This window comes from Eucyclogobius newberryi, unplaced genomic scaffold (assembly GCF_026437365.1).
Source record: "Eucyclogobius newberryi isolate DKJ021-1_F unplaced genomic scaffold, fEucNew1.0.hap1 SCAF_11, whole genome shotgun sequence".
Classification (NCBI taxonomy): Eukaryota; Metazoa; Chordata; class Actinopteri; order Gobiiformes; family Gobiidae; genus Eucyclogobius; species Eucyclogobius newberryi.
In genome coordinates this window covers 22926241-22941486 of record NW_027315735.1, presented here as the reverse complement: position 1 = coordinate 22941486, position 15246 = coordinate 22926241, and the positions used below count along the sequence as shown (strand labels likewise).

Below are 15246 nucleotides of genomic sequence, written 5' to 3'. Positions count from 1 at the left end.
TGTATACAAAAAATACATTACACAGTCTACATCATTGCAGCATCCACATTATTGCACATGACTCACATTCCATGACTCACATTCCATGATTCACATTATTGCACGGCTCATTCATTGCCTCACACTTATCATCATTATTTCACAGTCCACACTATTACACAATCATATCAGCCACACAAACAAGTAATATACATTTTACACACAACATTTATATTCAGGCCATAAATGCAGCTATGTCTCAATATAAAGTTGAGAAAATCACAATGTCCTCTACCAATGTTTGGTTTGACCAGAGCCAATTCTTCATTTGAGCTTTAAAATAATTGTACATGGGACATTCTCTTTACGACAATTGGATATGGAAGTTGAAAAATATCATGTATTACGTATAAGTATCTTGTCTTACGCTAGCTATTTTTATTTTATATTTATTTATTTTTCCCCTCCATTCCTTATTAGGAAATGAGAGGCTTTGTCTATAGGAGTTTTTGTTTATAAGAGTTCTTCTATTAAGAGTGTTTTCTTTTTTACTTTAATCTGTCCTTTCCTCTGTATCTACCTGCGTTGCAACAATGACATTTCCCCGTGTGTGGACAATAAAGGATTATCTTATCTTAATAACAAGAATAATTATATGGGTGTAGATTGAATACATATAATAGCCCAAAGCCTAAATCATGCATTGCCTGCACTGTAGCCTTGAAAAGTGCCCCTTGACACAAGAGAGCTGTTCTGCCTTTCCATTTGCTGTGTTAACATTGAACACAAACACATTTTATTGCAGCTTTGTTTTAATAGCCTATTGTTTTATTGGACAGGATGCAGAACTCGTCTGAACACCGGAAGCGACAGGTTGGGAGAGGACAGGACTGGCGCTGCTGAACCGAGGGATACAGGGACCGACGCGCTATCTTTCCGCGTGCATCCTTGTTTCCTTTTCTTCACATTGACACCAAAAAACCACCATGGCTCTGACCCAAGAGTCCGTCTTATCTTTTTTGCTCGAGCACGGAGGCAAAGTGAAGAACTCTGACTTCTTGAACCATTTCAGGAGCCGCATCAACGCCAACGATCCCGCGGAAAAGCAGCACAATAGGGACCTATTCAAAAAGTTTGTGAACAGCGTCGCGGTGGTGAAAACAATGGACGAGACCAAGTTTGTGGTCGTGAAGAACCGGTACCTTGACTTTTTAAAAGACGCGCCTCGCTGTGCGTCCCCGAAAGCGCAAACGGACGATAGTTTCACGGGTCAAAACGCGAGCTTCTCTTACCAGTCTCCGCATCGTCCCCGGTCCGTCAAAGCCATGTACTCGGACATCGAGAATAATAACAGGCCTACGTGTGTTTTGAACTTGAATGGCAATTATGTCACCGTTCCAGAAGACGCACGGGAATCGGCGTTATCACCGAATTGTGTGGATGCAACTACGCTTCGAGTCCTAAATATCCCCGGACATCAAAGGACACGGGTGGGGAAGGCTGGGTCTGTGTTTGCTGTGGTCGCTGTGAAATCTCCACCGACCACTGTGGCGTGCAAGGATGAGCTGCACCAAGAAACATCAACACAGGATGTGTTGGTAACCAAGGTTTTTCCAACCAAAGTGCCCCCTTCTGCACATCGCCCAGCCTTTAAAAGTGAGGCTGTGGGTGGCTGGGGCAACAGACAGGCCGATGATGTTGTGCAACCCATAGCAGTGGCCCCGGTGAGGCCCCCTCAGAGCAAGAATGCAAAACAAGGAGAAGACACAAAGTACTGTGAAGCCGTGCCCTTAGACCCTGTAACTCATGAGTGGCTGGTCGAGTGTGCCGCTGGACTGTGGGGACGGGTCTACGCTTTGCTACTCCAGGACATTCACTTGATTCAGAGAAAAGACTTTATGTCAGGCTTCACCGTGTTGCACTGGGCTGCCAAGAAAGGCAACTGTGACATGATGAGGAAAATAATGGATATTGCCAGAAAAAGAGGTGCTTCTGTAAATATAAATGTCAAAGCGCATGGAGGGTACACACCTTTGCACATTGCAGCCATCCATGGACACACAAAAGTCCTGTTTCTGCTTGTGCAGGGATACAGAGCTAATGTAAATGTACGTGATAATGATGGAAAGAAGGCATCTCACTATCTTGGCAATAATGTGTTGGCAGAGGTCAAGGTTCTTCTGGGAGCACAGCCGCACAGCAACTATGGAGGGAAGAAAGACGAACAACAATACAAATCGCAGTCTGGAAACAAGAGCACTATCACTAAACGCTTCCATTCACAGAAAGGGAAAAAACATAGAGCGACACAAAAGTGTGCCCAGAACTGGTGAAAATATGTGTAGTCATGTGAGTTTGTAGGTTTTACTGATGAGGAAAAGACACAAAGTACTTGCCACATGTTCTAATCTAACGTTATAGTATTCAGTAAACATGTGAAATCACTTCTTTAATTTATTGGATTTAAAAATAATATAATCTATTGTAGAGTAGTTGTGTAATTAAACCTGGAGTTTCTATCTATCCTATTTGAAAGTGATTCATGATTGCATGTGTATAATAACCACCACCATGTTGCGCTACAAAATAATATGATTAATAAAATAATCAATTAATCCAGAAACAGACTATTGTTGTGACACTGGGTATTCTGTACACCTATTTAGAAAGAATATATAGATTTGTTTATAGCAGGGATAGGTCTATATTCTACTTCTTGCTGAGTCTCACAAAACAATAAAAGTTCTATTGAAGGCCTAGAATGTCTTTTCTGCAATATTATTAGAGTATATCAGAAATTCATACTGGTGATTGTCTTAATGTGGATTTGGTTGAGCATTATTTTGTTCTTAACCTTAATTATTTAAATGGTATGGTTCTGAAATGTAGAGATTCATCCGTTTGATAAGATAAAATCCCTGAAGATGCCTCTAAATACTGAACATGGTATAGGCAACATATTTATAAATATCTTGCTTTTCCTGTATTGAAGCTACCAACATGTCACTGTCTTTGCCTAATGTAAACAGATATTTTTAATAAATGACATGCACCAACGCTCTCAGGAATAGAAGTATAATGAGATCTAATACATAAGTAACACTAGTTTGTGTGTGTATTTGTTGTGGAGTTTTACTTGTAAGAAATAGGTTGTGGGTGCAAAAGAATCACCAGGACAAGGACAGATCCACTGGAAAGCTTTTAATCGGGTTCCAAAACTTCTCTTTCTTGAACAATTTGAACTACCTTTCAATCAACCCACGTGACCTCCTCACTGCAATATTATTATGCCCCAAAAATAGTTACATCCAAATAGAAATTACAATGGTATTATGGCATACAAAACAGTGAATACTATGAATCCACTTACATACTCCCCTCTCTTTAAATTAAATGTCCTTCGTATTAAGTTCCCAAGAAACAAATATAAGTCCTTACACTAAAAAAAGAATTTTGGTGGATAGTAGGCAGTAACAAAAGGAACCACGGGCAACAATTATACAACCATTGTATTAAAAAAAAAAGTTTTTTTATTGTGTTTTCTGAATTTGTAGTTTGTTTTTTGTATTTGTTTGTTTGTTTTGTTTGTTTTAAAAAAAAATCTTTCTCAGGAGAGAAAACACTGAGGCTTTCAGAAAATCCCAACTACTTTTATTCAACCCACGTGACCTCCTCAGCAATATTATTACGCCCCGAAAATAGTTCCATCCAAATAGAAATTACAATGGTATTATGGAATACAAAATAGTGAACAGGAAATATAAATCCTCTTAAAATAAGACCTAATAGATTAATGCTCTCAGTTATAAAAGTATAATAAGATCTAATAGATCCATGCACTAAGGCATGAAAGTATAATAAGATCTAATAGATGCATGCACTAAAGCATGAAAGTATAATAAGATCTAATAGATGCATGCACTAAAGCATGAAAGTATAATAAGATCTAATAGATCCATGCACTAAGGCATGAAAGTATAATAAGATCTAATAGATCCATGCACTAAGGCATGGAAGTATAATAAGATCCAATAGATCCATGCACTAAGGCATGAAAGTATAATAAGATCTAATAGATCCATGCACTAAGGCATGAAAGTATAATAAGATCTAATAGATCCATGCACTAAGGCATGAAAGTATAATAAGATCTAATAGATCCATGCACTAAAGCATGAAAGTATAATAAGATCTAATAGATCCATGCACTAAAGCATGAAAGTATAATAAGATCTAATAGATCCTTGCTCTCGGTCCTTGGGTTTCCATTGGATCTGGACTGACGCGTCATTGCCGTGATTAACGACACCTGTGTGGCTGCAGCACGTGCTGGGTGGGATGTGTTGACCTCGGATGCACAGTTCCTGAGCTCTGACTGTTTAGGATGGAAAAACGCTTGTGCGCGTCAGTGCCCCATTATTTTGGCGTGGTTTTCTTTCTCCTGCTGATCACCTGCACTAGCCCCGTAGTGAGACCTCACGCAGCCCCCAATGCTGTGATCTACAATCTAAGTGACTTCACTCAGCATCCGTACGGAGATATCTTTTCCCCTCTGATCAAAGCTCTCTCCCAGCACGGAGGCTCCAGGTGGACCTCGAATCAGAGGAGGAGGATCAAGCCCGAGCACAAATACATCAAATATTTGACTGAGGTGTACAAAAGGTCCTCAAGAGTGCAAAGAAATGTGGAGGGAGACGGTGTTTACGACACAGTGCGTCTGATCAAGCCACAAGAGGACTGCCTCCCTCACAAGTATGAAGGTGAGGGGGAAATGACTGCATTTTGTTAAGTACACAGACACAAGTGAAAGTTGAAAATCAAATGAAGTAGGCTACTTTTAGAGTAGAGTCGAACCGTATTTTACACAGATTTACAAAAGTATTGTAACTCAGGTGTAGGGACTTGGATTTGCAGCTGAATCAATTTATTCTATTTATTTTTCAATTTAATTTATTCTTGACATTTTATGTGTATCACTTGCTCAAAGCTGGGACTTGAACTCAAACCCCATACTCGGATGTCACCATTAAGTAGCTAAAACATCCTCAGCTATTGCAGAGTCAAATCATATGGAAAATATATTTATATTATATTATATATTTTTAAGTATCCACTGAAAATTCTACTGAAGTAAACTATTTTGATATCTGTATGTAAAGGCTTCTCTACACATTGCCTGAGGCCCCTTTTATGTGCCATTAATAGATTTGGGCTATTATAACAAAGTAGATGATTGTGCATAGATTTACTTTACTTTTGTTGGAATCATCTTTGTGACTTTTTTGTGACATTTTTACATTGTTACATTTTAATTTATGTATTTACTTTCCAAAGGCTTTATGCAAGATCTCTCTTATCGTCTTGATCAAGTGAGGAAAACAGAACATCTACTCAAATCCACCCTGCTGTACAGTTTTCACCCTGGACACTCTTCTCTTGTTGGCTCTGTGTGCCATCTTCATATCAAAGAGCTGGAGCCCTTCACCCACTGTCTCCTTTGTACAACACGCAGTGCCTTTCACACTGTGAACTTCACAAGAGGCAGTGGCGTTAACTGGGTTGAGATCAATGTCACTGCATTTCTTCTGCCCTTGCTGAAGTTACAGAAGAACAGTTTGCACCTGCTCGTCAGTGTTACCTGTGAAGAGGGCACAAATGGTGAGAGCCAGAACCACATGTTGGAGTCAGCGCTCCGGTCGCCTCCCCTGCTTCTTTACCTGAGTGACACCAGTAAACTAGTTCATAATGGGTTTGGCACCAATAAAGCTGAGCAAAAAACATTTGCCATGGAAAACAAACTCCAAAAAGAAATCTTCAAATCCAAACAGAGGATATTGCATAGGAGATGCAGAAGGAGTTCTTCGAAAAACAAACGCGACAAGAGTCTTAAAACTCAATTACCAGAGCTACTTCCAAGTTCTGAATTTCCAACCAGCGATTGTGCTCTATATGATTTCAGAGTGCGATTTAGCCAACTCAAACTTGACCACTGGATTGTTGTTCCACCCAAATATAACCCTAGGTACTGCAGAGGCATATGTCCTAGAACTGTTGGTTTTTTCTATGGGTCGCCTGTTCACACCATGGTACAAAACATAATCTATGAGAAGCTGGACTCCTCTGTGCCCCGGCCCTCGTGTGTGCCATCTCACTACAGCCCTCTCAGTGTGATGATATTTGAGGAGGATGGCTCTTATGTCTACAAAGAGTTTGAGGATATGGTTGCAACGCGCTGCACGTGTCGCTGAGTGACCTATTATAATGGGCCTTTGTTTTTTTTTCACATCATGTAAACAAGTTCATGATTGTGACAAATCATTCAGCATAAAAGTTAGATCTGGAACAGTTGTGCTATCTTATATGAAGTGTAATTTTATCAAAATGGAATAACATTTTCTTTTGTTTGAATTATGAGAGAGCAGATTGCAGATGCTGTCTGTGCAGGAAAGTCTGCATAGCTTGAAAAATCTTTGTAAATGTGAGTTATAATTTAATTATTTTAAGTTGTTTTTTGTTAACTTATTTTGGGCGGGTGGTCATTATCCTCTAATTTAACACAAAATTCTATTTTTAAGTTGCCCTGTTCTGGAAAGTCACAAACTCCTCTTGTACATACCATTTTGTTCATGGCTGTTATTATGGCTGTATTCATAAGGTCCTGGATAAAAGTTGTCAAGGTTTTTCTATGTATTTATTCTGGTCACTACATGATCATGAACATATCAATTCATGACTCAAACTCGTTTTGTAGTTATTGAATATGATTAAATTCTGCCTTGTCTGTTTATGCAAAAAAATAATGAATTCACTTTGCCTGTCCTCAGGAACAGTCCAAAGACCAATGGTAAAATAAAAAGTAGCAAGCAAACGGTGCGTGTGTCTTTATTCAAACGTCTAAAAGAATGACTGTACTTTCTAATTAGTCAAAGCAATTTACATTTCAATCAAATAGATTTTTCCACTGCACAAGTTACAGACATTGGTTGCCTCCTCCTGTGACGGATAGATTCCCGACAGTGTTGATGCACTCTATTGCACTACCTGGTGGTGTAAAAAAGGTAGGCCTACTGCTTTTTTAGCTGACGCGTTAACGCAACACTGCGTTTATTTAGAATATAGTAATGGAGTCTAAAGAATGAAGTTTTTAGTCTAACTACAGCGGGTTGCGGTCATGTAACACTTAGATACCAACCGCCATAAAACACCAAAGAAGAAGAATAAGAAGAAGACGGGCGTCACTTTCAGAGCTCGACACATATCGGCTCGACTCGTTTGGTCCGTCACTACCTCCTCCACACCAGGAGAGGGCGCTGTTCTCACAAAAGCTCAGTGAAAAGCAAGGACACAGGAGCAGCTAACATAAACACGCTAGCCGTAGCGGCACGGTAAGGCTCAATGTCACACTTTTGAGTGGTTCGTTTGAATGTATGTTGTCTTCTCGGCTCAACTAGTAATGCAATCGTAATGTTTATTCACGATGTCAATGTCCTGTCATCTTTAAAAAAGTTCATATTTCTTGAATTATGGGCAATATTGTCTGGTTGTTCGTCAGCAGCTAACTAAAGGTTAGCCGCTAGCATTTCGCGAACATTCGTGATATGTCTGTCTTTACAAATGCCCTTTAGTTAATTTGAAAAACAAGCTATTTTTCTTAAACATGGATACAAATACATATTGTGAAACATGGGAAATGCATTTCAGCCTCAACTTTGCCACGTTGGATTTTTTTATGACGTAATCTGAATTGTTTGTTTTCAGAATCCGTTTTTGGCAAATATGGGACGCAACTTTGGAGAATTGGCAAAGATCAGACATGTGATCACATACACCATTTCCCCCTTTGAGCAGAAGGCTTTCCCCAACTACTTTTCCAAAGGAATCCCCAATGTCTGGAGACGAATCACGTCTTCCTTTTTCAAAGTTGCCCCACGTAAGTTTCTAAATAAAGCGTATTATTTGGACCTGTGTTCATTATGGATAAAGATCAACAGTGTAAATTTGTGGTATTATGTTATTTTACAGCAATGATCTTGATGTATACGTGCTACACATGGGGCAACCACGTGTATGAGCAAGGAAAGAGGAAGATCGCTACCGACTATGAAAACGATGAATAAATCAACATCATCTGTTGAATCCAGTTCTATATGTGTCAATAATAAAGTGTATTATTTATGTGTTGGCCTGTTTTTCAATTGAGGTATGAATTTACATATGAAAAATATAGTTACATTTGTATTTTTAGAATAATATGGCTAAACCACAGTATCTAGTGAACAGTGAATTTATGTAGTGCTATATTGAGTATAAATGGTAATATTTTTCATGGCTATCATTGATAACCTCCTTTTTTGTGCTTGATAATGATTATTTTCCATTTGGACCCTTATCCCTTCAGCAATAAATGATCAGGGTTGGCTTTTCATAATCCCAGTGCCAGTTGAGCAAAAAACTGATTATCAATTTTCTGGTGTTGTCATATTATTGCAATTACATGTGAACATATGTTCACATACACACCAAAATTGGATTATTATGGTGTATATTCATTCTAACTATTTTAATATTTTAAAATTAAATCTGAAAATCAGATTTTGTGTCACATGTAGCTACAGTCACGTCTGGTGTGATCTGACTTGTTTCTTATTGTTTACACATGTACAGGTTTTGACAAAGAATATTATGCCTACAAACTACTGTGGCAAGAAAAGAAAAGCCACAATGTTTGAGTTTTGAAATAATTGTACTTCACCTTTTAAATACAACACACTCTGAAACATTTAGCTACAGTCACGTCTGGTGTGACTTGTTTCTGATTGTTTACACATGTACAGGTTTTGACAAAGAATATTATGCCTACAAACTACTGTGGCAAGAAAAGCCACAATGTTTGAGTTTTGAAATAATTGTACTTCACCTTTTAAATAAAACACACTCTGAAAAATACACTTATTAACTGACATCAAGTGTTTTTAAAATGATCTTTAATGTCAACACACAGCAACAATCAGACCATATTGTTGGGTTATCTAACTATTCTGTTTTAACTTGGCATGTAACGTTAAACTTTGACCACAGTCCTATGCAGTGGCAGATTCCCGGCCTGTAGGTGGCGCACGCAAGGGGGCGCTGTTAGTGGAGTGCGCAGAAGGTCCCTGAACCGGCTACGGAGTGACAGAGCACCGCATGTTACCGCGGCTCAGCTTCATGGAACAACGACTGTCAGAAACAGATTGAAACCACCCTTACTGCTGCAACATTTAGCACTTTGGATTTTGTCCAGATCTTCCTTGTATTCACAGCACTGTTTAGTTAGTCAACATGTCCGTGGTGGGCTTTGACGTAGGGTTTATGAACTGCTATGTAGCGGTAGCAAGAGCCGGAGGGATTGAGACTGTTGCCAACGAATACAGCGACAGGTGTACACCGTAAGTCAACGAGTACAGTATTTTGGGCTAATCTTGAGTTGGTTTATTGGATTGGATTGCTGCAAGTAACAGCATTCAGACTTTATGTTGACAATTCGTGAAGTCCTGGCAGCTAAATGCTATCTCTTGCTAGTTAGCATGCTAACGCATTAGCATCAGGAAGCGGCATGTGATGGGAGTGCTAAAAGCTAATGTAGAGTTAATAAATTACAAACATTTTTCGATGTGAGCTAGTCGATTATATTTGTTTGATATAGTGTATGTTCTATTGAAATCACAATGTAATAATATATTTTAAGGTTAAGTGTTGACAAATGAGCTCATGACAAGGGGAGGCCGAGTTGCTGTCTGTCTTCAGTCATTTTTTCAAAGATTGCTTAGCCCCATCACATGATGCTAAACTACAACTGTCCACGTGTAGTGACATTACTAAAATGATGCGTTAAATGAGCCAAATCCGCTTATAGAGGCTCCAAACACTAGGACCCCCCGTTTGCAATGTTATGGCGTTAACAATCAAAATCCTACTCGTCTCCGAAGTGGTAAATTAATTACACATATTTCATTGGGTAAAACTAAAACATTGAGTAAAATACCACATTTCTAATATAACATTTATTAACCTGCTAATTCTGCTTACAGAGCATGCGTGTCTTTTGGACCACGGAACCGTTCAATTGGTGCGGCTGCTAAAAGTCAGGTGCGCATTCCTAATTACTTCTGATTTATCTATATCTCAAACACAAGTGCTAAACGTTTTCTATTTTAACAGGTTGTCTCAAACTGCAAAAACACTGTCCAGGGATTTAAGAATTTTCATGGCAGGGCATTTTCTGACCCATTTGTGCAGCGCCTCAAATCCAGCCTTGTTTATGACCTCACTCAGATGCCCACAGGAACAACTGGTATCAAGGTGAAATATGTCAGAGCTTACCAACCCAATATTATGTTCAATTTATTCCTTTATTTAAAGCAGTTATCTGAGGTAATTTGTAATTACTGTTGTTCTCTGAAGGTGACATACATGGAGGAAGAGAAGATTTTCAGCATTGAACAAGTTACAGCCATGCTGTTGACCAAGCTGAAAGAAACTGCAGAAAGTGCTCTGAAAAAGCCTGTGGCGGACTGTGTTGTTTCTGTAAGTAAAAGTCATTCACATGGATATTCCGTTTTGTTACATTCAATGTCATTATGTTTATAAATAAGTATTTTATGCCTGTGTATGTAAATTTAAAGCATATTTATATCTCCTCTGTTATAAATAGGTTCCCTGCTATTACACTGATGCTGAGAGGAGATCAGTTGTAGATGCAGCTCAGATTGCTGGACTCAACTGCCTGCGACTTATGAATGAGACATCAGCAGGTCTTTTACCAAATTATTTGGTTGTATTGATTTCTCTTAAGCTTTTGTTGCTAAAAACAAAAATGTCTAATTTCTTTCAGTTGCGTTGGCATATGGCATCTATAAACAGGATCTCCCTGCTCCAGAGGAGAAACCCAGGAATGTGGTGTTTGTAGACTTGGGCCACTCCGGATACCAAACATCCATATGCTCTTTTAATAAGGGCAGACTGAAGGTATAAATATATATGAAATATAATGTCAGTATGCCAGTTTCTTAATTTTATGTATTCATGTTTTTTGTTTGGGCATCTTTTTTAGGTTCTTGCCACAGCATGTGACCCAGAACTTGGAGGTAAAGACTTTGATGAGGTACTGGTTCAGCACTTCTGTGTGGAATTTGGCAAGAAGTACAAGATTGATGTCAAGTCCAAACCCAGAGCTCTGGTTAGGCTCTACCAAGAGTGTGAAAAACTCAAGAAGTTGATGAGCGCTAATGCTTCTGATTTGCCTCTCAACATTGAATGCTTCATGAATGATATTGATGTAACTGGAAAAATGAACAGGTAAACTTTTAAAATAGTATTTTTGTTATTTACAGTCATTTTTCTAAACTGTTATATTTTTCTTTTGCAAAAGAGGACATTTTGAGGAGATGTGCACTGACATATTTGCTAGAGTAGAGCCTCCACTGCAGAGTTTGTTGGAACAAGCGAGTGAGTAATGTTTTATCTATGTGACTTATTCAATGTTCATCTCCAAGTGCTTTTTCAGGAAGTTACAAATTGTTCCTTTTTTCACTAAGAGCTAAAGAGGGACGACATCTATGCAGTAGAGATAGTGGGCGGTGCTTCAAGAATCCCGGCTGTCAAGGAAAGAATCAGCAAATTCTTTGGAAAGGAACTGAGCACGACACTAAATGCTGATGAAGCTGTGGCAAGAGGATGTGCCCTGCAGGTATCACATGGTGTATTTTGTCTGAATTTTGAACTTCTTTGTGCCATTTCAAAACTCGATTGTATACAGTTTTATTCAAAATACAGTTTTTGAAATTTTCCTCTTTTTTTTTTTTTTTCCTCCCTGCAGTGTGCGATTCTGTCTCCAGCATTCAAAGTTCGGGAATTCTCAATCACAGATGTGGTTCCCTACCCAATCTCTCTAAAGTGGCATTCAGCTGCAGAGGAAGGAGTCAGGTACATGATTATTAACTGATGTTGCTGCTGTATTTCCATGTTTATTAATACATATAACTTTTTTATAGTGATTGTGAGGTGTTTCCTAAAAACCATGCCGCTCCCTTCTCAAAAGTGTTGACCTTCTACCGAAGAGAGCCGTTCTCTTTGGAGGCCTACTATAATTGCAATAATGAGTTGCCCTACCCTGATCCCACTATTGGTAAGGCTTATCGGGGCTAAAATATCATGTGCTCTATGTCTCCTGTGACTCTAACTTTTTAATTTGTTTGTCTAGGTCAATTTATGGTCCAGAAAGTTGTCCCGCAGGCATCTGGGGAGAGCTCAAAGGTTAAAGTTAAGGTGCGGGTGAATATTCATGGAATATTCAGTGTCTCCAGTGCCTCTCTGGTTGAAGTACAGAAGTCTGATGAGACAGAAGAGCCAATGGAAACGGACCAGACCCAAGACAAGGATGCAGAGGTAATATAGAAATAGCCTAGAAAAATAATGCATTATTTTTGCTTGAATATTTAATTATATTTGTCTGCAGAATAAAATGCAAACTGACCAAGAAGAGCATCAAGGTCAAGGAGATAGTCCAAAGGAGGCAGAAGACAAAACACCTCAGGAAACTGAAGAAATGGAGGCAAGAATATATTTGCTTGTCTTTAATGGTAATCAGAGGGTCAATTATAATGCAACGTCTTTGTCTTTTTTTTTATCTAGACCACCACACAAGAGAACAAGGGTGAAAAGAAGTCTGATCATCCACCACAAGCCAAAAAGCCCAAAGTCAAAACAAAAGTGTTGGAGCTTCCAATTGAAAATAGCCCACAGTGGCAGTTAGCAGTTGACATGCTGAATCTTTTTGTTGAAAATGAGGTAACTATACATCCACTCACCATGCATATAGCTTATCCTCTTTGACTGCCATTAGACAATTAATGTTATCCTCCACAGGGCAAAATGATCATGCAGGACAAGCTGGAGAAAGAAAGAAACGACGCCAAGAATAATGTGGAAGAGTATGTTTATGACATGAGGGACAAACTGCATGGGATGTATGAGAAGTTTGTCAGCGAGTCTGTGAGTCAATAAGTCGACTAACGAAAAAGATGCAAAGCATTTGCAAAATATGATGACTTTAACTTCATTGTACATTTCACTTGTGTTAAGGACCGTGATGCATTGTCTCTAAAGCTGGAGGATACTGAGAACTGGTTGTATGAAGAAGGCGAGGACCAACCCAAACAAGTGTACATTGACAAACTGGCTGAGTTAAAGGTAACGGAATTGTGAATAAGAATTCAACACTGGTATAATAAGAAATCATTCCATCCATCCATTTTCTACCGCTTGTTCCCTTTTTGCATTTAATTTTTTTTTTTTTCTACAGAAACTTGGTCTGCCTATCCAAGAAAGGTATCTAGAGGCTGAAGAGAGACCTAAAGCGTTTGAAGAGTTGGGAAAACAAATTCAGCTATATATGAAATTTGTTGAGGCATACAAGATGAAGGTACAAACAAAAGCCATGGACTCCTTTTGTCAAACTGTTGGATTGCTAATGAAATGTATATACTTTTAAGGAGGAGCAATATGACCATTTGGAAGAAGCTGATATCACTAAAGTAGATAAATTGACCAGTGATGCAATGGTCTGGATGAACAGTGCCATGAACCAACAAAGCAAACAGAATCAAACAGCCGATCCTGCAGTAAAAGTCAAGGACATTGCAGCAAAAACAAGGGTATGGTTTTTTGTGTTTTTTTATTATAAACATGATCACAGAATATATTACAATAGAAAAACATCATGCACATAGAGAGAAGCAAATGTTAAGCCTTTGAACACACCTGGTCCTGTTTTCTATCATTTTTAAACCCAACAAAAAAATAACAAACTCCTCCCCCCTGTCCTTGCCCCCTTTCTGTTTTTATTTATTTGAAAGCTAATTATTTATTTATTTTCCTTTTACCCCCTACACATACCATTCTACATATAGACACACACATCTGCAACACTCGAACATAGCATGTCACCAAAAGCCCTTTCCCATAACCCGATCATGACTACTTACAGACCTTTCTACTCAATCCCATCCTGCCAGTTCTGTCATTGTCCTGTCCCACTGTCTGCCTGTCTTTCCGTCTCACTCGTCTGTTTCATGTGGCTGAGGTAGGACAAATTGTAAAGTTGTCCTCCTGAAGAGGGGGGGTGGTGGGCAAAAAAAATAGTATGGGTATGTTTAAAAAATAAATAAAAATATGCAGTTATGTTCTAGAATTATATCTGAATACATATGGAATAAATATATAATCACAAAAATGTCTGTAGAGGACTAAGCATGGCTGAGTAGTTTTTGTAGTAAAAGGATATTTGGTTCTGTATTTGGCTTGCCTCCATTTTCAGTGATTTGATGTTCTAAACAGTAAATGTTATTTGTAAAAGACATTTGGCCACAATGGCCTGAAGTATAATACAAAAATCCATAAAACATACACGGCATCAAAAACAAGCTAGAATAATGCTATAAAATCTTAAGCTTTGCTTGTGTTAAAAGCGTGTGCAAACAAATAGGTTTTCAACAAAGGATTAAAACATATTCAGATCGGACTGTTCTAATGCCCAGAGAAAGACTTTTCCAGAGTCTGGAACCTCTTTTTAACCGTGCATAGGTTGAGCCTCAGTTTAGTGACTGCTTGAGTTGGAGACCTGCAAATTCTGTATTGAGTGCCTCAGTTCAAGCAAGTTCATAAAGTTGAAGCATTTAAAATGATCCCCTTCTTTTTGGTTTCAGGAGCTTTTCTCAGCTTGTAATCCTATTGTGACCAAACCCAAACCCAAGGTAGAGTTGCCTAAGGAGGAGCCACCTGCAGAACAGAACGGGCCTGTCAATGGGCAGGAGAAATCCCAAGAAGACGGTGCCAACAAGGGAGCAGCTGATGCTGCTGGCAGCAACACATCAGAAACTACAGAAAACAAACCTGAAATGGACCTTGACTAAAAAAAACAATCTGATGCACAATAGGTGCTGGTTTTATGGCCACAGTGTAATGGAGACAGAACAGGTTTTTTGGACATTCACTACACAGTCAAAGTGCAGGCAGGAATAACTAGTACACTGTGCTGTTTCCACTGGTGTCTGACATAGCATGTCCCTCTCTGGATTATGAAAAACTCTGGATTATGAAAAAATAAAATTTAAAACAGTTGCAATAAGCCTGTTTGACAATGAGCGCTGTACACAATGGTATTTATTTCTGTTCCTGTAGTCTGTGTGTTCTGGTCTGTGTCACAATAAAAATACTGAACAGCCACTA

The 15246-nt window shown here is 38.8% G+C and overlaps 4 protein-coding genes across 4 annotated transcripts; all 4 read left to right on the top strand.

Moving 5' to 3' along the window:
- Window positions 1–847: 847 nt before the first annotated feature.
- On the top strand, window positions 848–2564 carry sowahab (sosondowah ankyrin repeat domain family member Ab). Its single transcript, XM_072438752.1, has one exon. It carries the CDS (start codon window positions 966–968, stop codon window positions 2310–2312), a length of 1347 nt encoding a protein of 448 aa, XP_072294853.1. The 5' UTR covers window positions 848–965; the 3' UTR covers window positions 2313–2564.
- Window positions 2565–4259: 1695 nt separating this feature from the next.
- Window positions 4260–6587, top strand: gdf9 (growth differentiation factor 9). The gene is made up of 2 exons (XM_072438742.1): window positions 4260–4739; window positions 5314–6587. Exons 1-2 carry the CDS (start codon window positions 4364–4366, stop codon window positions 6225–6227), a joined length of 1290 nt encoding a protein of 429 aa, XP_072294843.1. The 5' UTR covers window positions 4260–4363; the 3' UTR covers window positions 6228–6587.
- Window positions 6588–7266: 679 nt separating this feature from the next.
- uqcrq (ubiquinol-cytochrome c reductase, complex III subunit VII) lies at window positions 7267–8154 on the top strand. The gene is made up of 3 exons (XM_072433492.1): window positions 7267–7364; window positions 7738–7909; window positions 8002–8154. Exons 2-3 carry the CDS (start codon window positions 7756–7758, stop codon window positions 8094–8096), a joined length of 249 nt encoding a protein of 82 aa, XP_072289593.1. The 5' UTR covers window positions 7267–7364; window positions 7738–7755; the 3' UTR covers window positions 8097–8154.
- Window positions 8155–9104: 950 nt separating this feature from the next.
- On the top strand, window positions 9105–15103 carry hspa4b (heat shock protein 4b). The gene is made up of 19 exons (XM_072438731.1): window positions 9105–9407; window positions 10050–10107; window positions 10180–10320; window positions 10423–10545; window positions 10673–10772; window positions 10853–10986; window positions 11072–11316; window positions 11390–11466; window positions 11556–11707; window positions 11837–11943; window positions 12012–12145; window positions 12221–12405; window positions 12476–12571; window positions 12652–12807; window positions 12886–13011; window positions 13102–13209; window positions 13322–13441; window positions 13512–13673; window positions 14724–15103. Exons 1-19 carry the CDS (start codon window positions 9301–9303, stop codon window positions 14928–14930), a joined length of 2538 nt encoding a protein of 845 aa, XP_072294832.1. The 5' UTR covers window positions 9105–9300; the 3' UTR covers window positions 14931–15103.
- Window positions 15104–15246: the final 143 nt, after the last annotated feature.

Excerpts from the sequence above, each read along its gene's own strand:
- sowahab (XM_072438752.1), top strand. The coding sequence starts at position 966 with ATGGCTCTGACCCAAGAGTCCGTCTTATCTTTTTTGCTCGAGCACGGA.
- uqcrq (XM_072433492.1), top strand. The coding sequence starts at position 7,756 with ATGGGACGCAACTTTGGAGAATTGGCAAAGATCAGACATGTGATCACA. Across the intron at positions 7,910-8,001 it reads CTTTTTCAAAGTTGCCCCAC|CAATGATCTTGATGTATACG; the intron begins GTAAGTTTCTAA and ends GTTATTTTACAG.
- gdf9 (XM_072438742.1), top strand. The coding sequence starts at position 4,364 with ATGGAAAAACGCTTGTGCGCGTCAGTGCCCCATTATTTTGGCGTGGTT. Across the intron at positions 4,740-5,313 it reads CCTCCCTCACAAGTATGAAG|GCTTTATGCAAGATCTCTCT; the intron begins GTGAGGGGGAAA and ends TACTTTCCAAAG.
- hspa4b (XM_072438731.1), top strand. The coding sequence starts at position 9,301 with ATGTCCGTGGTGGGCTTTGACGTAGGGTTTATGAACTGCTATGTAGCG. Across the intron at positions 9,408-10,049 it reads TACAGCGACAGGTGTACACC|AGCATGCGTGTCTTTTGGAC; the intron begins GTAAGTCAACGA and ends TTCTGCTTACAG. Across the intron at positions 12,808-12,885 it reads ATCTTTTTGTTGAAAATGAG|GGCAAAATGATCATGCAGGA; the intron begins GTAACTATACAT and ends TATCCTCCACAG.